The sequence below is a fragment of the Scardinius erythrophthalmus genome, assembly GCF_964197995.2.
Source record: "Scardinius erythrophthalmus genome assembly, contig: HAP1_SCAFFOLD_124, whole genome shotgun sequence".
Classification (NCBI taxonomy): Eukaryota; Metazoa; Chordata; class Actinopteri; order Cypriniformes; family Leuciscidae; genus Scardinius; species Scardinius erythrophthalmus.
Window position 1 is genome coordinate 18,017 of NW_028296486.1, and position 23,622 is coordinate 41,638.

The following is a 23,622-nucleotide window of genomic DNA, read 5'->3' on the forward strand; positions in this document are numbered from 1 at the left end:
GGCAAGTTGGGGTCTGACGTCTCCTCTTTCAACCAGCTCTCCGTAAAACAGATGAGATTACTCTGTCGGAACTCATTATCATATTGAACTTTAGCGATCAGTTCATTCATCTTGTTGCTCAAAGAGCGAACATTAGAGAAAGTTATTACCGGTAGGGGATGTCTGCTGCCGCGCCTCCTCTGTCTTTCTCTCACTCCTCCTCTTGATCCTCTTTTCTTTATTTTAGTCCCTTTTCGCGTTCCGATGTTTTTGAGTTGCGGAGACTTGACCAGCGGCTCCAGACCAGAGTCCTCCGGTTTGATTGAGTGTCTAACAGCTGGTCCCGCGTGTAGGTAAGGATTCCGGCGTTTCCATATAAACTCCATACTTCGGCGATTAAACCACTGAGAAGGCACACAGCCAGCCAAAGTAACATGCCAACGCTGAACTTCATTTTGCCACAAAGAGAATGCGGACTCAATCACTTAAAACAGCAAAAAAAAAAAAAGAAATCACAAGACACGAGACAGGTGAGACACTGGGTCAGCAGCAGAGCCCTTCCAACAGAGCACAAGCCAAAAAGTCCTTGTGTTCTTGTGTTAATGATGTCTGATGTGAATTATATGATGTCATTTAAGTTTATTAACATTGAAAGTACCAAAATACTTATAACCAATCAATAGTAAGGGGCGTACACAATCAAAATGGGGGACTGTTGTATAGTGTGTTCGTAAGTTTAGCAGCAGAGTTATAAAGATAGGGGTGAGATACCTTTTGAATAGGGGTGTGTTTTGTTGATTTTGAATTTCAACATAATTTCTCAATTTCTAAAAATCACTTAATAGGAGGGTTGCTCAGACTGTCATTCCTGGCCATTGGACTGAGATCTCCTGTAAGGACCTTCCAGTAAGTTTTTGAATCATCACTTATTCTTCTAGCACACAATTTAATTAATTAAATCTTTAAATCAATTAAATAAAAATTCTTGCTTACTTGCTTTTTTCCATTTCTTGATTTGCTTGCAAACCTTATCCAGGAGATTCCAATGCAGCATTTCTCTGAGTCTTTGTGCTCATGGTGAGTTTTTATATGACAGTAACTTCAGTTTAATTTAGAAACCAAATAAAAAAAGGTCTAAACAAGTAGCCTTTGAATGTCAGTATGGCCTGTACATTTCTCTGGGGGTGGCTTTTGACTTTTCAGAGGTGAGTCTTCAAATCTTTGTTCAACACATTTGGTTTGCAAGCCAGTATAAAAACAGAATTTTAAACACTGTAGTAATGTTTTTTTTTTTTTTTTTTCAAGGCTAATATGTCAAGAATAAGGAAATGGTGGTGTGTACTGCTACTTGAAGACTCAGGGTAAATTCTAATTATAATATAAATTTAAAGAAATGACATTTTAGCATTTTGTAATCTCTCTCTCTCTCTTCAGCCATGGACCCAACAGGAGGCCTTGCTGATGTACTGTTGAATATTATTTCTTTAAAAAAAAATGTAAGTAATGTTTTAAAATAGTTTTTCCATATTTTTATTTCCAGCTACCACCAGAGGTGCTCAGTCACATTCTTCTTGATGTTGCTTATGAAGAAGGAGACAAAGCCTTTCACACTCTGTCACTAGTGTGCAAAAAGTTTAATGAAACAGTCCACCATCCAGGTTTTCTTAAAAAAGCTCACTTTGCTTGGCTGGACAGTATGTATAAGTATTACTTTATGAAATGAACAAGTTAAGCTAATATATTAAATTCATTTTTTTGCATTAAAAATTAATTTTTTCTTTTATCGTTGACTGGAAGTCAGTCAATCCGGATGTGAGGGAGGAATATAGGGTGGAGCTTAAGCTCACCAGGTGTGATGCCTGTGGATTCCTCTACAAAAGCACCACTGGATATTGCGGCAGTGGACAGAAGCGGGTCTTCACTGCGTTCTGTTCAGAGAGAGAGTTTGATGGCTTCTGTTCTATGGACTGCTATTATAGTGTGAATCAGTGAAGGAATGAGTTATGACTTATAGAACACAAGCCTTTGATGACAAATTCAGTTGACGTTTCAAAAAATTAATTGTAAAAATGACAACTAAATAAATGATTTTTGGATAAAATGGTGTTTGTTTTGCTTAATTGATTAATGTCACTTAAAAGAAGTTTATTAAACCGTTTTACTTCATTTTATAATTATATGGTGAGTGTTTGATCAAACATGTATGCCTTTATACAGCAAAAACATTTGCTGTACAATTATACAAATAACATTACTTTTAGTTTGTATGTACTTTAAATGAAAGTACAAAACTAGTATGACTTTAATAGTGTTAGGAGACATTTTTATCTTTAAAATAATCATTTTTAAAAAATTATTATTTTTTTTATTATTATTTTGTTCAAGTACAGAGATTTCAAGTATAATGCAATAAAAAAAGATGAATACAAGGCATTGTAAATACAGCTCAAAATGTGTAAACCAGAGAATAACAATAACAACTGAAGTATAAAATGAACATAATACAAATAAATACAAAAATATCAAGGCAGTTCTAGATATTTTCTAAAACTTTTTGTTTTGCGATCTCATGTGTGAAAGGGTTTAAAAGTATACTGTGAGATCAGTGTTATAAAAGGTAATATAGGAGGGTTTCTTTTGAGTTATTTTTGTCTTATGAATATAAAACTTCGCCAAAATGTAATTATATAATTTTGTTTTTCAGAAAAATATGGGTTTTGGAAACAAAGTAAAATGTCATGAGGTTCTAAATTAAGACAAATTCGTCATATCTATTTTAAAGTCAGTCCAAAAAGAAATAGAAAAAGGGCAAAACAAAAATAAATGTTCAATATCTTCAAGTGACGTGTTACAAAAAGTGCATTTATCACAAACAATATGAATGTTTTTTAATGATTGATCCTAAAAAAGTCGCGGTGATGATGACGTCATGTAACCCGCGCCATACAGAAGGTTTCGAAGGAAACATACTTTTGAATGTATTCCCAATATCATTATTGCTAATTTTACAGTGAAATAAATGTATTTGGTCTTGTATAATTATTTGTTGGCCAATAGTGATTAAAGCGATAGTTCACTTTGAAATTAATTTTTGATATGTTTTAGCTTACCTCAAGGGCATCCAAGATGTAGGTGTCTTTGTTTCCGCAGTAGTTTCAATTTTGATATTTTAAGGTCAAACCGTTCTTGTCTGTCAGTCATATAATGCAGGTCGATGGTCATTGTCTCAAAACACAAGCACAGAGTCCAAATTAAAACAATTCCCCACGTCCAAATGAAACAATTCCCCATCATAAGTACACATTGATGGCCTAAGACACGAAACGAGCGGTTTGTGTGAGAAAACGAACAGTATTTATATCGTTGTTATCTCTTGAAAACAGCACACGTCCAAATGATCTGACGGCGCGGGCGGGTATAGATATATACATAGATGTCGCCTTGGCTACGGTTTCGTTCCAATGAACTGCAGTAGCCAAGGCGACATCTATGTATATATCTATACCCGCCCGCGCCGTCAGATCATTTGGACGTGTGCTGTTTTCAAGAGATAACAACGATATAAATACTGTTCGTTTTCTCACACAAACCGCTCGTTTCGTGTCTTAGGCCGTCAATGTGTACTTATGATGGGGAATTGTTTCATTTGGACGATGGGGAATTGTTTTAATTTGGACTCTGTGCTTGTGTTTTGAGACAATGACCATCGACCTGCATTATATGACTGACAGACAAGAACGGTTTGACCTTAAAATATCAAAATTGAAACTACTGCGGAAACAAAGACACCTACATCTTGGATGCCCTTGAGGTAAGCTAAAACATATCAAAAATTAATTTCAAAGTGAACTATCCCTTTAAGTTTATGGCTCGCTGTTGTGCGGATCAGGAAGCTTTCGCGTCCAATTGTAAAGACCTTACGGCACGCCCCATTCCTCCAGGCACGCCCCATTCCTTTCCGACCTCCTGGCACGCCCATTGCTCCAGCCTGCAGTTACCTCTACTTGAATAAAAACGGGTTCAGAATGAATTAATTTGTCTGCTATTTCTTTGCACAGTAGCTAGGTGTCACTAGTAAGCAATGTTGAATGAAGCTTCGAGTAATGAACCTTTGGCTGAAGCAATGGGCTGCGAGGTCTCAGTGGTTCAGGAAGCCTCATTTTGCCATCACTACACACACTTTAACAGTCACTAAATGTATGCTAACATGCAATTCGCGATTAGCATTTACCTCAGTAGTTAGCTATATTGAATACAGACAATATTAAACATAAAAAAACAGAAAATGTACCTTCAAACCATTAGACAAGCATCCCAGAAAAGCACAACGATTGGTCATCCATATTAACTGGGTGTACTTTATCAAGAAAGGATTGCAAGTTCCTTTCACTTTCACCTCGCATAGCTGCAAATGCGCTCACTTCTCTCAAGCCCCGCCCCCTCATGAATTATCAACGCTGTAATTTACCCAATCAGAAAACAATAAAATAAAAATAAGTGGGTATTTTAGCACAAGCAAGTTAGGGTGTAAAAACGCATGTGAATGCTAGTAGCTTAAAACCAACTTTTTAACCCCTTGCGGTCTGTATTTCTATTCGCATATAAAATCCCATCTGGGCTACACTTAATAAATGTTTTATTGGGCTAAATATTTCACACTTTAGATTAAGTCACACAAAAGTCAAGGCAAGACAAGTTTGTTAATATAGCACACTTCATACACAATGGTAATTCAACGTGCTTTAAGAAACGATTTACAACAAATAATGTAATAAGAATAAGAAATAAGAAAAACAAAGAATAAGACATTGATTAAAATTGATTTCAAATGTAATTAAAGGAATAAAAAGAGGACATAATTATGAGCTTTAAACCTACCGTTATTATTCATTATTCCATGAAAAGTGTTTCTATAGACACTAATCAAGCCTTAAATTTGCATCAATTCCCTTTATACGAGAGCATTTATTTACCGTGATTTAATGACTTCTTAATGTTTTGATGAATATTAACAACTCATTTAATATATGGTTTAAAATACATCAGATACAAGTTCTTAACAGAGGATAAAAAAAACATTATCTAAGTCTTTACATTGAGCTAATAAAAAAAAACGGTTTATTACAGTAACAATGAATGAAGAACTCACTATTTGTGTATAGTCTGTTAATGTGTTAGCGATACTATTAATAATCTATGAATAAACTAATAGTTTGCAAATGATTTATAATTAGTTTGTTAGTGTATAATTGTTGTCATAGAAGGGTGTAAGGGCCTGTTCAGACCAAGAACGATAACTGTAACTATATCAGCGTCTACACCAGCGGGCGATATCGTTCTGTTTATTATAAGCTTGTCTGTCTCTTTAAATGCTTGAGCTCGTTACAGCACGCTGGATTCTGATTGGCTGCCAATGTTTTTATCGTTCATCAGATGATCAAATCTTTCTGAAAGTGATTCCAATGATATTGTTTCTCTATAGCGTTATCGCTATAGTTGTGGTGTGAACTCTCATATTCTTGAATACCGAGAATGATTTTTTAGAACTATATATTTTAGATATATATAGACACACGGGTCGCTCTCCAGCTGTTTACTACATATCAGGACTGACCCAGAGGCCGTTCAGCTGATTTATCTAGAGGTTTGTGTTAAACAATGATCTAAAGGCTCTGTATAACTCAGAGTCCACGTTCCTGTTATCCATCTTCACAGACATCCAGGTTCCATCTCTTGTGTAGGCATACTGTGTTCGCCCCTTTTTTCTTAACCACTCTTGTCTTTCCCTCTCTTGTCTTTCCCTCTCTTGTCTTTCCCTCTCTTGTCTTTCCCTCTGTTGTCTTTCCCTCTCTTGTCTTTCCCTCTCTTGTCTTTCCCTCTCTTGTCTTTCCCTCTCTTGTCTTTCCCTCTCTTGTCTTTCCCTCTCTTGTCTTTCCTTCTCTTGTCTTTCCCTCGCTTGTCTTTCCCTCTCTTGTCTTTCCTTCTCTTGTCTTTCCCTCTCTTGTCTTTCCTTCACTTGTCTTTCCCACGCTTGTCTTTCCCTCTTTGGTCTGAACCACGCTGGTTTTTCCCTCTGTTGTCTTTCCCTCTCTTGTCTTTCCCTCTCTTGTCTTTCCCTCTCTTGTCTTTCCCTCTCTTGTCTTTCCCTCTCTTGTCTTTCCCTCTCTTGTCTTTCCCTCTCTTGTCTTTCCTTCTGTTGTCTTTCCCTCTCTTGTCTTTCCTTCTGTTGTCTTTCCCTCTCTTGTCTTTCCTTCTCTTGTCTTTCCCTCGCTTGTCTTTCCCTCTCTTGTCTTTCCTTCTCTTGTCTTTCCCTCTCTTGTCTTTCCTTCACTTGTCTTTCCCACGCTTGTCTTTCCCTCTTTGGTCTGAACCACGCTGGTTTTTCCCTCTGTTGTCTTTCCCTCTCTTGTCTTTCCCTCTCTTGTCTTTCCCTCTCTTGTCTTTCCCTCTCTTGTCTTTCCCTCTCTTGTCTTTCCCTCTCTTGTCTTTCCCTCTCTTGTCTTTCCCTCTCTTGTCTTTCCCTCTCTTGTCTTTCCCACTCTTGTCTTTCCCTCTCTTGTCTTTCCCTCTCTTGTCTTTCCCTCTCTTGTCTTTCCCTCTCTTCTGAACTTGGAGTTCCTCTGCCTCGGCCCAAACCAGCCGCCAGGTGCACAGTAGCTGTTTTACCATAGAACATGAGTAAAAATGATGTCACAAATATGAGCATGTACAGGGGGATCTCTCCGAATGCATTTACCAAACATTTTGGGACAAGATATGGAATAATAGCACGGTCTTCTAGTTCCACTCTATTCATCCAAAACTGCTGAAAAAGGGCCCATGCTCCATCTTCAGGGGTCACAGGGAATAGAAGGATCACTGGGATGTCGTGGAGAGATTCTCGCATGTTGTTCCAGTGATCTGGCAAAGGGTTCGGCTCATAGTCAGGCGTACTTCTGTTGTTGTAAAACTCTCTGTCTGCCACTTGAATGAAACCCTGAGCAATTGCACACGCAGCATCGCCGTCAATAGCGCAGTTCCACGGAGAGTAGAGAATGGTGTCTCTGATGTTATCTGTGGGCACCAGAACACCGGCTGGCATTAACTGGTCATCAATACTGCCATGAGCCACAAACACAATGTGTATGTGACCTCTGACAGACGTTGTTAAATACTCAGTATCGGTCAACCTCTCCTGGAAAAATCGTAGAAGATTCACAAATTCAATCTGATGAGGTAATTCCTGAAGCCAGGAGAGAACTGTGTTGTCTGTATATGTTCCTTTGATATAATCAATTACTCTCTGTCCCTTTACAGTCATGCTAAGAGAATATCCCCCCAAGTTCTCGATGATCCTCTTCATTTGCAAGAATTTTTGGATGATTTCTCTGTAATGAGAAAAGTTGTACAGTCAGTCAGTCAGTTACCTCAGACCTTCATTATTGCAGTACTGTACAATCTCAGACAAATACAAAAAATATACATATATATCATACTTGTAGCTGACGCTGGAAGGTCAGCTGTGGGTTATGACATCTTGGTGATTTCGGTGCTTAATGTTTTTTTTTTTCTACTTTATAGTTTAAATGTGTATTTATGTGTATTGTGATAATTTCATAATTTGGTTTGACATTTGTACTGTATTATTATTATTTAGCTTATTTAAGTTGAGTGTCATGTGACCCGTGCTGATTTATTCCACCTGGACGTGTTAGCGTCAGCTGAATGATGAGAGGTGAATTCAGACACACGTTAGTGCTCCTGACTTAATCTACTGCTGCTTACCAGGCGAATACGGTAAAAGTGTTAATGTTTTGTATATTATGTTTGGTTTTGTGTCCGTAGTGGTGTTGTGTGTAAAATTATGGTTTGTTTTCCTTTTGTGTCTAGTTTTTACGGTGTCTCTTCAATAAACAAAAAATGTACATCAGTACCTCGGATGCGTGGACTGTTTATTAGCCAGCGACACGTTACATTGGTGCATTGCATCCAGCTGTCCCTTTAGCTTTCGTCGGCCGTCCCGTATTTCCCTGGCTAAATCCCGTAAGATCTTGCGGGCCTCCGTGACCTGATTGCCCTTTACTAGTGCTTTACTCTTCACAATCAGGTCGTACAGAGAGATGCCGAAACCAGTCGCACCCTGTTCATAGAAGAAAAGACACAATCCCAAAATCAGTCTAACATAAGAGCAATGCAGTGAATATTTCATTTTCTACTCTTGAATAGTCACTGCAAGAGAATTTCAATACCAAAAGTTTCTTAAAATGGGATGCTTGAGGAAAGAAAGCTGATACCTCTGATCCTGCTTCAGCAGCTTTAATGCCAATGAGTTCGATGTTCTTCATCATTTCTTTGGCCGACACTAAAAAATTAACGGCGCCCAGAGCGTGGCAAATAAAGTCAATGTGACGAAAGAACGTGGCCCTGTTGAAATCTCTGAGCAAGTCTAGGGGTACGTGAGTATTACTCCTTCTGGCCAGAGCCGACATCAGTAGAGTGGCCATCTCACAGTCCAGCTCATCAGCATGAGTCCCGAGCAGCGCTTCAGCACACCTGTCCTTCAGTGTTTCTGCACACCTGACCTTCAGTGTTTCTCCACACCTGTCCTTCAGATCTCGCAGTAGCTTCTGAATTTTCGTGCCAACCTTCTCATCTTTCTTAATTAATTCAGAAGCTTTTTTAAAGGGTCTGCTGGCGATTAATTTCTCTACCCATGTGGAAATGGCACTGACTGCAGCGCCCCCTAGAGTGCCCCCTAGAGCTGCTGCAGCAGTCTCTAGAGGGCTGGCCTTATCTCTTGCAATCACTGCTCCAGATATTGCGCCCACAGTTGCGGCAGCTCCGACCCCCAGAGAGATGTTGCTGCCCTGATGAACATCTTTCAGCTTTTGCGCCAGTTTCTTCAGCTCTTCTGCACATTCTTTTCGGTTCTCCAGCCAGTGGAAGAGCGCATCACATAACACATCTGCTGCCTCCATGATTAGAGCAGGGTCTGTGAAGAGAGAAAATTACATATTTATTCAAATGGCACAATATATCATCTAAAGATTACAGTAATGCATGTCTGATGTTATTTAATTCTACAGATTGTACATTTTGCTCTGAGCCACATAGACACAAAATCATTCACGATTCGCAAAATAGTACAACTAGAGTACTGTACTCAGACAACAATTAGAAAAGTCTATAGTAGGAAACCAAGTAGGAAAAATAAACTAGTCAGAAATACAGATAAGAATTTGAAGCACAATAAAGAGATAAAGTAGACAGGAGAATAAACGGAGTCAAAAAAAAAAAAACAGTTCAAATCAGCAATGGTGGATATAAAGAATATACTGTGATGTTTGACATTTAAGAAAATCCAGATGAAGTCCTGAAGATTCTTGGAAGTTTATCTAAAAAACAAAAACAAAACCCTGAGAGTGTCGGCAGACCTGGGGCCCGTTTCAATAAGGAGGTTCAACCAACTCTGAGTTGACTTACCCTGAGATGGGAAACTCTGAGTTTCTGGTTTCAGAACAGCTGAAATGAGTTAGTTCAATCAACTCTGAGTTGACTGACTCTGAGTTAAGCGCGTGCACCACAACTATAAAAAGCCATTATCAGTGGAGCACAGATATTACGAGTCACCATGGCAACAGCGCCAGACACAAAGAGGTCTTCATATTTCTCACCAGTACGAACATTATTACTGTAATTTTACAGTATTAGAACATTAATACTGTAATTTAATTAAAGGGATTACTCTTAATTCATCTGTAATTTAAAGTAAAATCTGATGCAATTGCATTAGACTATAGAACAATTCTGTATATTTAACATACATTTTTAAAAGGTATATTTTTAATGTAACCTTCTCCCTCTACACACTTTGGTCAATTCAAGAATAATTCATGCAACTGTATATTGTTTATTTGAAAGCATTAAAAGTGCAGTTTCTTGTCTCTCCTTGTATTGTTCAAGTGGTTGAGGTTGATTTAGTAGACCAATACTTTCTAAAGATAGTCATTATTACATTAATCTAATTACACTGTTGAAGATGTCATTTGTAGTTAGTAATACAAGTAACTTACCCAACTGTTATAATATCAGAGGTGAAACTGGAAGAACAGTGTGTTATTAAACCTCATTTTAATGTTCATGTAGGAGCAATCCTGTATTAGAAGAACATGGCAGCAGCTGAAGATTAAATATAAAAACATAATTCAGTCAAGTAAGGCTTGAGCACATCATGGGTGTAGGCCTGACTTTACATGTGACATATTAAATAACTAAATAGCATCCAGTGTCTAGCAGTGCAGCAGCATTTACAGCTGAGGGAATTCCTGGAGGGACTTCAGAGCCAGTCCCGAAGATCCAAGGGCCTCATAACATGTAAGAGGTTTACATATGTGTTATTTTTTATATAGGCTATTTTAGAGGCCTACAGAGGTAATGTTAATATTATGTGTTTACACATCAAACAATCTACACATTCTGATTATTTCACATTTTTATGTGGAGTAGCCTACAGAATCTAAGTTTAAATCTGAGTATAAACGGGTATTCTCATCTCTCCCCGCCCCCAGAGTGTGGAAGAACAGCAGGAGGACGGTCCAGCAACTTCTGGTGCACAGATGAACAGTTCAGTGATTTCCAGTAAAGCCACAGTTTAATTCTGTAGAATTTGTTCAGAACCACATTATGTAACTCTAATCTACTGTATTTTCAGTTGCCAGTTAAGGAGTTATATAGACTTCATCTTCAAAAAAAATTGCATTAAAAATAGCTAAATTTTATTTATTAATAAAAGATTAATTTTATTAATAAAAATGTACTGAAAGAATGAATGAATAAAGAATTCCTCTTTAAAAAAAAGGGGAGGAGACCGATAGAAACTCTGGGTTTACCGAAGAAAAGTTGCTCCTGACCAGGTTAGGTTCACAGAGTAAGTCACCATGGTAACTGACTCTGAGTATAAGTTACCTCTCTTTCAGAAACGGGCTTGACTTACTCTGCTTTCTCAGGTTTAACATACCTCCCATTCTGAAACAGAAAACCCAGAGTTTCCCTCATTTCAGGGTTAACATACTCAGAGTTTTCACTTAACCTCCTTTCTGAAACAGGCCCCAGATGTATCAGGGCAGACTTCAGTACTTTCACTGAGATCATGAACAGTAGCAAACTGAGGTTTTGTTGCTATTCTTTAATTTTTAAAACTGTTGAAAAATGTACTTACTGTCAGAAGGAGAGTTGTAGATCCAAATGCAAGCAAACAGTTTATTGAAGGCAGGTTGAACAGATGAAACTCGAGACACCAGCAGGCGGGCGACCAGGATATAAATACAGAGCTGAGGATGAGTGATATGAATAGTTCTGGGTGGATGCCAACCGGGCACTGGACAGAAGAGGACTCCACATGATCTCCCGAAGTCTGGGAACACAGACGAGATCGAGTCCTCACACGAGAACACAGACACCTCAATGTCCTCTGCATGAGAGTATGAGGGTGTATGAGCTGGAGAAAGGGTAGAAAATCTGTGTTGGGTTTTTTTTAGAGCTAGATCTAATTTAGAAACCGAAACTATTCTGTTCTGGTTTGCTTGTGTTCTTTGTGCCCTAATAAGTCTTGAAAGGGTGAATATTATTATTATGAGGGCCCAAGCCCGGCTGGGCTGAAGCTAGTACCCGTGCGTGACAGGGGGAATCGACAGCGCTGGGTCTGAAAACTTGGTCCATATATCAAACACACTTGCACATTGTCAGGAATTGTGATGAGTGTACTTCCATTGTAAATTCCCTGGGCAAAGAAAAAACTAGAACAAACAAGCTTGAGATTAATTTGGATGATTTATTTGTAGCAAATCTTCAGAAAAGAGAAAAAGCAGAGAAGAAAATAAAGAAGCCAAGAAACGACGAAGACAGAAGACGGGAAGTTCCTCCTCAGGAGACAACCGTTTCCAAAGCAAGAGATGCGGATAATTAGACAACAAGAGCGATTGAATATAAGGTTGACGAAACTTAGAAAACAATCAATTGATGACAAACATTTTCGGATTTTTTTTTAAATATATAAAGGACAAACTAGTGGAGGGTGTGGACTTTCATATGAAACTTGACACAGAAGAACTGTGGGAACGTCTCGAAGAAAACCTTCCTGCAAAGCTCCCTGGAAAACTATGCGCAAGTGTACCTGGACAAAAGCCGTTTTCAACGCAAAGGGTCGTTACACCATTGATTTGAATTAGTTAATAAAAGTTAAATCATAAATAAATTATAAATGAATTGAATGTCAGTACTTTCCACAGTCCTGTAGCTTTGCAGGAAGGGTTTGTTGAAAACTTTTTCTTCGTCGAAGCAAGAGACCAGGAGACGTTGGGGATCACGTTCAAACAAAGTTATTCTTTATTGAGGACTTCGCTGTACGCGGCTGCAGTTCTTCCCAAATCATTCTAACTAACATACTTCACATGGTTTCTTTATAGGCCTTTCAGTGGGCTGTCTTTAAAGGTGCTAAACATACACACAGCCTTAGAGGTAACCACTAAATCTAATCATCTAAAGACAATAGAGGTAATTGCCCCCAACTGACTTCCCCAAATGTTATAAACACAAATGGTCCCGAGAACTAAGACTAGGTAACATTCACACACAGTCCAACTCTTAGTTGGAAGATCAAAGGCTAACAAAACCCCTGACTATTACAATGTTTAGACAGCTGACTTAAAGCTGACTTCTGATCAGTAAATTGATGCCATCATGTTCACCTTGAATGCCCAATACAGTGTAATTCACCTTAGTTTTTCATGTGATGTTATGTAAGGAAGTAAGATCAGCAGATCTTAAACATATTCTTAAATTTGGATTCTTCAGTCCCCCGTTTGAGAGTTCTTAAAAACTCTCACAAAATACAAATTTAAACACATAAAGTTAATTCTTGTAACTGGTGTAAGTTACAGGCACATCACATATGTTCATTCTTGTAACTTGTGTAAGTTACAGGCACATATAACTTGCTCTGTGTTGTGTCCTTGATTTACATGAGTGTCATAGTTCTTCTCAAAACCATAACTGTTGACACCTGCGACGCAGGGTGTAAAATGTCACATGATTACACAGAAAACCATGTAGCATAAGAGTGGAAGTCTTGAAAGTCCATGGCGCCTGAATAGCTGTGAAGTCTGTTTCCTGTAGAGTCCATTTGTCATGTAGAGTCGCTCTGATGACTCATGGCATACATCATGGCATACACACATACCTGCAACACAATAAAACAAAGAAACGGCAGACCAGCAGTATTCATGCATGGACTTCATTCTTCCATAAGTCGCACATGTTCTGTGTTGATTTTCTGTAATTGCATGTTGACACAGAAACGAACATGCGATTAGGGTCCGTGGTGTCTCTGCGCTGTGTATTTTTCATTTTCTTTTATGGTTGGAACTAATTTTCTCGTGAACAAGTTTCTAAACCATGAAGAATTATCTTCAGTCATCTGAGGTGTAATTTTGTTGAAAGATCAAAATTGCTTGTTGGTTAACTTGACATTAACCCGGTGCAGCACTCAGATAATGGTGCAGGCTTGTAGTCTTGATCATATCGATGGATGACTGAAGGTTCTTTATCTCTGCGTTGTGTATTTTTTTCTTTTTTCTTTTGTGATTGGCTCGTTCAGCAATGGGTGTAGTTGTCTTCTTGAGGTTGTGGCTTCATATGCAGGTGAGACGCCATTGCATATGGATTTTTGGAACAGCCATCAAGTGTTTATCTGCACAGAGGAAGAAAGAAAACAAAACAGAGCAGTATTTCTTCAAAACACTACGGTTGTAGCAGTTTAAACACTATGGTTCTATCGTTTTCAGAGTCTACTGTTGTCGTTTCATTCTTTCCCTATTTCTTAATTGATTTGACACCTATGGACCAGTGAGGTAAGGATGGACTAAATGGGGAAAGGCCTATGAGGTAGTGTCTTCACCCTGGATTGGCCCCCCGACGCCTGTTGCGTCAGTTCTTTCCAGGGCCCTCACTGAACCGTGTCCTATTCTGTCCCTGTTGTGTGCACACTGTACAGTGTGTGAGAAAATTGGCACATCTCCATTCTCCAGTGAAACATCAGTCCTAATAAACATCATTAACAGAGGATGGTTGTCTAACTGCAATATTCTGTGGTATAACATTTTAAGGCTGTGAGTTTTCTGAATGTCCCCCAAACAAAGACTGTGACAGTCACTTTTCTTTTGTTCTATTAAACAAAAATAAGTCTTTCATCTTTGTTGTAAGTTACTGGGGAGATTAAGCAATCACAGCCCAAATTGTTAACACCTCAAAAAGCTTACCCACGAGTCCAGTGACGAGGGGAGGGGTTGCTTCAAAGTTGCAAACAAATGTAGTAAGAGCTGCATAACATTGTTAACTTGTCTTAAGTTATTTTTATTTTTTCGACATTCTTTTCCAAAATGTCCGTGCTTGCCACAGTAAGAACAACTGGCTTCTCTAGGACTTTTGCGTTTCTTTGGCTTCTCTGAGTTAACCTTAAAGGATGCTGCTGCAATTTTTACTCTTGCCTTGACATCAAAGTCTCTTTCCCAAATAGCTAAACTGTCCAAGTTGTCTTGCAGGGTTCTATTTGACCATGTAAGATCTAAGAAAGGCAATGCATTTCTATGTTCTGACAAAAGACCATCGGACCATGTGCGAACTAGAGGACCATTATGACCTAACACTTTCTCTGGAGTGTCGGCAATTCCGCTGTAAACGGCAGCGATCTGACAGAATCGTTCTGTGTACTCACAAACAGTTTCATCCTTCTTCTGTACACAATTAGTGAGCTTTGACCAGTCCACTTTCGGTCCAACAATGTTCTTTAACACTTTAACAACTTCCTCTCTTAATTCATCTTTACTGGCCTGTTGCAGTTCAGAATTATTTACAGCACTTTCAAAATCATTGAATTCTGACTCAGTCAAGATCTGTGATATTAGCTGGGTGACTTCAGCTAGAGTCATATCATAGAGCCGCATTTTGCTGATCAATGCTCTTCTAAACTTAGAAAAATTTCTTTGCACTGATGGCAAACTTTCAGCAATTCTCTCAATCTCTTTAGGACCTAAAGATGTTTTGATTGCTTGTGGCTGCAATATGGGGGTTGCACATGGAACTGTATCAACACCTTTTCCCTGAGGCTTTTGTCTGGCTACGCACACTTCAACTGCATTTACATCTGCATTGACATTGTCCTCTATACTATCAAAAGACTGTAAATCAGGATAGCTTTCATCTGACTGTTGGTCTTCTAAATCACATTTGGTTGAGGCTTTGTTATGGCCCACCTTTGTCTTGAGACAGGACATGTGAGTCTGCAATTGTTTGTTCTGATCGTTTAACGTAGCAATACAACGAGCTTGTTCTTGTGCAATGGATAAGCTAAATTCTCGGTAACAACAGATAATAGCTTTCATATCGTTCTTGCGAATACTTGCTCCTAGTACCTTCTTACAATCTTCAATTGAACAAACTTTGACTGCATCAATGCCAAATTTCTTTGTTAAATTCAATCTGACTTCCTCAGTCACGATTGAGTCCATGCATTCTCCTAACAAGGACTTAAACTCATTGTCTGTCCATAACGGGCTAGCTAATCCACCTTTCTCTGTCGTGGGTATCAGCCTAGCATTCCTTCTAACCATTTTGTGACTTCCTTTGTTACTTAATCACAAAACACTAAAAAAACTTCTCTCTACTGTCTTGCAAACAGAGGGTACAATCTTATTAGCACATGAGGCTAATCTAATTCTAAAGCTAATTCTCTAGCTTACAGATAGGTCTTCTCTAGCAAGAGCATACACACAATATTAACATGTAACTGTTAATCTTCCCTGTCAACAACAGAGGATCAATTTCATCTCTAAAAGAAAACTTTTTAGAGGCTTATCTTTAGTTAACCAAACTCTACAGTTGTTTGTTAACTACTTCTCTGAACGGCGCAGAGGAAAACATTTGTACTGGTCTGCATTGGTTCTTTTAATGGAGTGAAACTCACCGAGTCTTTCATTTGTAGAGAAAGATTCCGTCTGGCAAAATTCAGTCTTTGAGATTTTTTTGGAGCTTGAAGTTTCAAGATGCAGTCTGGGACTCAGTCACCTTTGTTGAGATCTTTGAGCTTGAAGTTTTCAAGGTTCGGTCTGGAAAGTTCATTCTTTGTTGAGTTTCAGTTTCTCCATCCGGGTCGCGGCAGCAAATTGTTGAAAACTTTTTCTTCGTCGAAGCAAGAGACCAGGAGACGTTGGGGATCACGTTCAAACAAAGTTATTCTTTATTGAGGACTTCGCTGTACGCGGCTGCAGTTCTTCCCAAATCATTCTAACTAACATACTTCACATGGTTTCTTTATAGGCCTTTCAGTGGGCTGTCTTTAAAGGTGCTAAACATACACACAGCCTTAGAGGTAACCACTAAATCTAATCATCTAAAGACAATAGAGGTAATTGCCCCCAACTGACTTCCCCAAATGTTATAAACACAAATGGTCCCGAGAACTAAGACTAGGTAACATTCACACACAGTCCAACTCTTAGTTGGAAGATCAAAGGCTAACAAAACCCCTGACTATTACAATGTTTAGACAGCTGACTTAAAGCTGACTTCTGATCAGTAAATTGATGCCATCATGTTCACCTTGAATGCCCAATACAGTGTAATTCACCTTAGTTTTTCATGTGATGTTATGTAAGGAAGTAAGATCAGCAGATCTTAAACATATTCTTAAATTTGGATTCTTCAGGTTCTTCAAGCGTCTCGGAGACGTTCCCGCAGTTCTTCTGGATTTAGTCTGTCTCAGTTTCTTCTGTTTCTTCATGTAATCACAGACGGACTCGATGATGGTGAGATCAGATTATACCGGCTGCTGTCAGACTCCTTGTGCATACACAAATCTCACTGGATTATTACAATTAATGGCACAAAGAATGTTTGGAAATGTAAACTGATATTTCCTATTTTCCTAAAAGAATGTGCACCAAAGATCTTCTTTGCAGAAAGCAAAATAAGTCAGTTTCACACAAGATCTTACCCTGATTCTACACGTGCTGTTGTCCATTGCTCTCAGTGCCTGTTTTCTGATGGAATTGCTATATGATATAGTATATAATGGGGGTAAGAGGGGACTGGGACTAAAAAGTGGCCCTGGACTGTCTTGCATAAAGCATTTTATAACTTAAAAATATAACAACAAAGAAATATAAATATAAACTACTTTTTTGTGCTTATTAAAATGAATAGATTAATAATCAATAATAAATAAAAGCAATTAGAATACTATGACATTATAGGGTTGTTACGAATCAAATGAAATCAAACAAAATATATGTATTAGTTCTTTAGTTTTGAACTAAAGAACACAAAACATTTGCGAAAGAACGCAAAAGCACTGACACATAATTTCGCCTGTCATCTCGAATTGTTGTTTGCCGTGGAGTGTAGTGATTGGACTAGCCGAAAGGGGTCAGGGTCGAGCGCTGCTCCAGCGGTAGCGTGGCCGAGCGGTCTAAGGCGCTGCGTTCAAGCTGGGGAACAATAGTCCAACAAAGGTGGGGAAGAAGGGAAGAAAAGGGGGAAGGAAGAAAAAGAGAAGGGGAAGAAGGGAAAGAAAAAATGAAGAAAAGAAAGGGTGAAATGTGACGTTCAGAGATATGTCTTCCTCAGCATAGGTCTTATGATACAATTTCCGGTTTCTTCGTGCGGGAAAATCACGCATTTATATTACACTGTTTTCTATTGCAGGTGCTCACCGAGACCGGGGTTCGAATCCAGCTAAAGCCAACTTTTTGTAATATTTATTTTTTAATTAAATAAGCATTCTTTTGGAATGCATACTGTTCCAGTGTTAATAAAATATACATATGTAATTTATTTGTTGTGTTTTATTGATATTCTTTCATGAAAAATAATGTTATTTGCACTATTATGCAATAAACAAAGATGCAACCCATTAAATAGTAACTAATAGGCTGAAAATGTTTGTCACACGAATAACAAAATGTACAAATTATATTTTTATAAACAAATGTTAAATTGTTGCAGTGTTCTGATAAAATATTGTGTTGTAATAAATGTAAAGTAAATAAGCAAATTTTTTGGAATGCATACTGTTCCAGTGTTAATAAAATATACATATGTAATTTGTTTGTTGTGTTTTTTTATATTCTTTCATAAAAAATATAATTACCAATGGAACAGTGTTATTATTTAGTAGTTGTATTACTATTGATTTGATTAAGTATATTTTTTAGGTTACATTCAAACAAGACACTTGCAAATCTGTTATTTGTAATAAACAAAGATGCAACCCATTAAATATTAACTAATATGCTGAAAACGTCTTTCACAAGCAAATAATAACAAAATTTACAAATGATCTTTTTATTTACAAATGTTATATTGTTGCAGTGTACTTATGAAATAGTGTTATATGGAAGTAAAAATCAAAAAGCAATTACTTGCAAAGTTTGTTTTTATTTTACAATCATGCCAACAGAACAGTAATGAATATTAAAATGTTAAATAACGTTTAAAAAAACATATAAAAACATAAATTAAAATGTTAAATAATTTTCACAAGTATTATCAATTGTGAACTATTTAAACAACTGTTAAAACACACGATATACACGATACTATATACACAAAAATATATACATTATTTGGAAAAGGTTCTCCGCATTTCCTCCAGCCACACCTCTTTTGAAAGCATCTCGGCCTGTGGGCAGTACACCAGTACACCAGTACACCAGTGCACCCTGCCCCTGTACTGGCTATGTCCTGTTGCACTTGTTTTGAATTGCCCACATTTCTTATAAGTGTTGGCCTCAACAGTTCTCCTGTAGGGTCTCTTGGGCATGGCGTCTGGATTGGCAGCGGCTGCAGCGGGTAAGCGGGTGCCCTGTACAGCTGTTGGTTGTAACAGTGGCTGAATCAGTTGCATTCCCTGGACCATTGGGATTCCCTGGGTCATTGGGATTCCCTGGGTCATTGGGATTCCCTGGGTCATTGGGATTCCCTGGGTCATTGGGATTCCCTGGAACATTGGGATTCCCTGGAACATTGGCGCACCCTGGAACATTGGCACACCCTGAAACAATGGCACACCCTGGAAACCTGGTGCTGCTGGCATAAGTACATTTGGCACCATCTGCAGTGCAGCTCCAGGTGCTGATGGTGTCAGACTGATCTGACTCTGCGCTGGTGCCTTGGGTCTGAGAGGGGGTCGCCCAACAGAAGTCTGCCTCTGCTTTGCCTGACCAGCTGTGCTCTCTGGTAGCTTGTACTGGTGCTGCTCCCCTGGTTGTTCTAGCCCAGTCCGTAGATGTTTGGCAACCTGGAGAGGTTCATGAGCTTCAGGGAGGGGTTGAGGCAACTGAATGCCCTGAAGCAGCACAGACAGCTCCTGCTTCTTCTGTCTGCTGTTGTACCACTGAATCAGGGTGTTCTGGTTAACCTCCACCAGCTGCATGGATGTTCCTCCCATCCCCAAGCTGTTGCCCAGTACAAGCTGCCTTATCCTGCGATAGTCTTGCAGGATCAGAGACCATCTCGACAGGGATCCCTTGCCTTTTCTTTTGGGGCTTGGGTGGACAGTGCAAAGTCTGATGGAGATGGTCTCCACCAGACGGCAACAGTCAGGCCACTGAGCAGGAGTGCACACATCTGGTGGTGCTCTCGACTCCAGGGTGAGTGGACCTCTTGGGCACTTTGAAGCGTCCACTCAGCAGTCTCTTTCGGCATCGACTGCCATACACCACCCGTTCCTTGTCCCGGTCATCCAGGTTCTGCCAAAGAGCGATTATGGTGTTGGCTTCCTGGCTGGTCAGGCTGAGGGCTGTGTGGGCCCGGAGATCCACCAGATGTTCTGCCAGCTGGTCCACATGTTGATATCCCGGGACATTTTGGTAGTCAACAGCCTATTAAAAAACACAAACACGCAACACAATTATTACATCACATCTGTCTAATGCATCATTCCATAACTGATTGTGTTATTTTCCTGTTTATCACCGTAAAGCTTCTTTAACACAATCTGTATAGTACAAAGCAGAGAGCGCCGTTCTTGACATTTTCTTAACATGTACTTTATAAAGCACCAAAGAAATAAAGATGACTTGGCTTAATGTGTATTTGCAGCTTACAAATGAATTTAGGTTGTACTTTTAAATTTTAAATATGTGTAAAGTCTGAATTTAAAGCACTGGATGTTAATTCATTATAATTATTCTAGCTAATTTGAAAGACAGCAGTGGTGTTTACCGTCTCTTCTTCATCATCATCATCCTGACCAGCATCCTCTGGCTCTGAAGGGAGAGTTGAAACAGATGTTTCAGAGGGAACAGGTACGTGTGACAGCAGTCCCTGAGGGTCCAGGTGACGAAGGAGACGGTGTGTGTTTGGGGTCAGGGACCAGTGAAGGAGATGTGGAGACCGGTGCAGACGTGGCACTGCTGGTGACCAGGGTGGAAGAACCCGGTGTCAGTGTGGAAGAGGGTGGTGACAGAACAGCCTCCGGATCTGTTATTGTGTGATCCTCGCTGATGTCACAGAAGCCCTCATCTTCCTCTCGCTCCTCCACACTGAGGTCCTCAATGAGCTCTGCTGTCTGCTCAGAGTCTGGGTTCATGGCCAGTCTGCTGGAACAGATACTGCACTCCAATGAGCTCACCTGAAATAAAAACAATAAACAAACAGAAATTAAATACAATGTTGTGTATCATATTTGATACATTAGGCTTCTGTAGTAGCTCATATAGTGTGAGAATATAGAGCTCATCGTCGAGGAGAAAAAAATATTATTCAGAGGCCCAAAACCTTTAATTATGGGGACAAAACATTACATGAAATGCAATAAAATGATGATTGAGAGAAAAGTCTGATGATCATTTTGATATATACATGTAACATGATTTTCTAATCAAGTGAACCTAAGCTGCTTCAGTCTAGTATATTACTATATTACTAACAATATAAAATTGTTATAACTTGTTATAAATTGTAATAATATAAAAAAAAATTGTTATTTACAATATAAAGTTATTCTTACAATTACTTTAGACACTTTTACTAGTTAAAATATGGACTATAAATCAGACGACAGAGGGCATGTTTCCAGAAAAGTTTTGATCATGTTGATAATTTAGAGGCCTTTAGAAACTTGCATATCAATTATGATACAGTCGACTTAATCTGTTTAAATCTGACATATAGATGGAGGTTACACAGAAATTGCAAGTTGATAAACAAAAAACAAAAAAAAACATTTCTCACCGGTGTAACATGCAGGGGAACAAAACGTGGGGACCACTTTCCTGCCAAACAGCTTTTCGTAATTGCTGTTTACACAGTGAACAAGTTCTCCTGTGTAGCTGCGCAGAGCTGATGGCTCCGCTGACAGGGAAGCCGCCTCCATGATTAGAGCAGGATCTGTGAAGAGAGAAAATTACATATTTATTCAAATGGCACAATATATCATCTAAAGATTACAGTAATGTATGCCTGATGTTATTTAATTCTACAGATTGTAGATTTTGCTCTGAGCCACATAGACAAAATCATTCACGAATTGCAAAATAGTACAACTAGAGTACTGTACTCAGACAACAATTAGCAAAGTCTATTTAGGAAATTAGGAATCTATGAAAAATAAACTAGTCAGAAATACAGATAAGAATTTGAAGCACGATAAAGAGATAGAGTAGACAGGAGAATAAACTGAGTCAAAAAAAGAAGAGTTCAAATCTGCAGTGGTGGATATACAGGTAAAGAACATACTGTGATGTTTGACATTTAGGAAAATCCAGATGAAGTCCTAAAGATTCTTGGAAGTTTATCTAAAAAACAAAAACAAAACCCTGCCAGTGTCGGCAGAGCAGATATATCAGGGAAGACTTCAGTACTTTCACTGAGATCATGAACAGTAGCAAACTGAGGTTTTGTTGCTATTCTTTAATTTTTAAAACTGTTGAAAAATGTACTGGTAACACTTTATAATAACGTTCAGTTGTAAGTCATTTATAAGTGGTTAGTTAATGATGAACTAGTCATTTACAGAACATTCATAAATGAGTAGCAAGTGATATACTAACATTTTATGTATGTTTTGTAAATTCCGTTACAAGTCATTTAAATGTGATTAGTAAATGATTAACTAATTATTTACGAAACATGACTATGCGTTCATAAATGATTAATAAGTGATATGTTAATTATTGTATGTATGTTGTGTAGATTCAGTTATAAGTAATTTACAATTGATTAGTTTACATTTACATTTACATTTACATTTACATTTAGTCATTTAGCAGACGCTTTTATCCAAAGCGACTTACAAATCAGGACTAAATTAAGCGAGTCATCATGAAGAGGCAAAAGACAACAACAACGCAAGAAGTGTTCAGAATACGAAGTTCAGGCATTATTCAGAGTAGCATAAGCATGATAGGTGGGATTTTAAGGGAAAGGTTTTTTTTTTTTTTTTTTTTTTTTGAGTTTAGGTGCTCATGGAAGAGATGGGTTTTCAGCTGTTTTTTGAATGTTGTCAGGGATTCAGCATTCCGGATAAGGGTGGGGAGAGTGTTCCACCAGCATGGAACTGTGAATGAGAATGATCTGGAAAGTGATTTTGTGGCTTTCTGTGATGGAACCACGAGACGTCGCTTGTTGATTGATCGTAGGCGTCTGGTGGGGATGTAGGCTCGTAGGAGTGAGTGAAGGTAGGAGGGAGCTGAGCCTGTGATAGATCTGTAAGCAAGCGTCAATGCCTTGAACTTGATGCGAGCAGCGAGAGGTAGCCAGTGCAGAGAGATTAACAGAGGGGTGACGTGGGCCCTCTTGGGCTCGTTGAAGACAAGACGAGCTGCAGCATTCTGGATCATCTGAAGAGGTTTGGTAGCACATGCTGGAAGTCCGGCCAGAAGAGCATTGCAGTAGTCAAGCCTAGAAATGACCAGGGCCTGGACGAGGAGTTGTGTTGCGTGCTCAGTTAGGAAAGGCCTGATCTTCCTGATGTTGTGCAATGCAAACCTGCATGATCGAGCTGTCTTTGAAATGTGATCTGTGAAGGTCAGCTGGTCATCAAACGTTACTCCCAGATTTCTGACCGACCTTGATGGGGTGATTGATGATGAATCAAGCTGGATGGTGAAGTTGTGCTTTAGAGATGGATTGGCAGGGAGGACGAGCAGCTCAGTCTTTGCCAGGTTGAGCTGTAGGTGATGTTCCTTCATCCATGTCGAGATGTCCGCCAGACAGCTTGAGACCCGTGCAGCTACTGTGGGATCATCTGGTCGAAATGAGAGGAAGAGTTGTGTGTCATCAGCATAGCAGTGGTAGGAGAAACCGTGTGCCTGTATGATGTGTCCCAGTGATGTAGTGTAGATGGAGAAGAGGAGGGGACCAAGAACTGAACCCTGGGGAACCCCTGTGGTCAGTTGATGTGCTCTGGATACCTCGCCTCTCCATGCGACCTTGAAGGACCTACCTGTGAGATAGGATTCAAACCAGTGGAGTGAAGTTCCTGTGATGCCCAGTGATGAGAGGCTGGACATAAGGATCTGATGGTTCACAGTGTCGAAGGCGGCAGACAGATCCAGGAGAATGAGGAGTGAAGATTTGGAAGCAGCTTTTGCAATCCGTAGGGCTTCT

At 39.0% G+C, this 23,622-nt stretch overlaps 2 protein-coding genes across 2 annotated transcripts; both read right to left on the bottom strand.

Annotated features, from left to right (window-relative positions):
- Positions 1 to 3,678: 3,678 nt before the first annotated feature.
- On the bottom strand, positions 3,679 to 14,957 carry LOC308686311 (uncharacterized protein; the record flags this gene model as incomplete). The annotated part of the gene is made up of 5 exons (XM_081394709.1): positions 3,679 to 7,346; positions 7,893 to 8,098; positions 8,253 to 8,950; positions 11,177 to 11,428; positions 14,654 to 14,957. 5 exons carry the CDS (start codon positions 14,955 to 14,957, stop codon positions 5,618 to 5,620), a joined length of 3,189 nt encoding a protein of 1,062 aa, XP_081250835.1. The 3' UTR covers positions 3,679 to 5,617.
- A 3,473-nt stretch (positions 14,958 to 18,430) lies between these two features.
- LOC308686312 (uncharacterized protein) lies at positions 18,431 to 21,883 on the bottom strand. Its single transcript, XM_081394710.1, has 4 exons — positions 21,751 to 21,883; positions 21,247 to 21,402; positions 20,236 to 20,644; positions 18,431 to 19,892 (listed from the first exon to the last, which is right to left on the bottom strand). Exon 4 carries the CDS (start codon positions 19,457 to 19,459, stop codon positions 18,632 to 18,634), a length of 828 nt encoding a protein of 275 aa, XP_081250836.1. The 5' UTR covers positions 19,460 to 19,892; positions 20,236 to 20,644; positions 21,247 to 21,402; positions 21,751 to 21,883; the 3' UTR covers positions 18,431 to 18,631.
- Between the last annotated feature and the right edge of the window lie 1,739 nt (positions 21,884 to 23,622).

Coding starts and splice junctions, on each gene's coding strand:
- LOC308686312 (XM_081394710.1), bottom strand. CDS start 19,459: ATGGGAGGAACATCCATGCAGCTGGTGGAGGTTAACCAGAACACCCTG.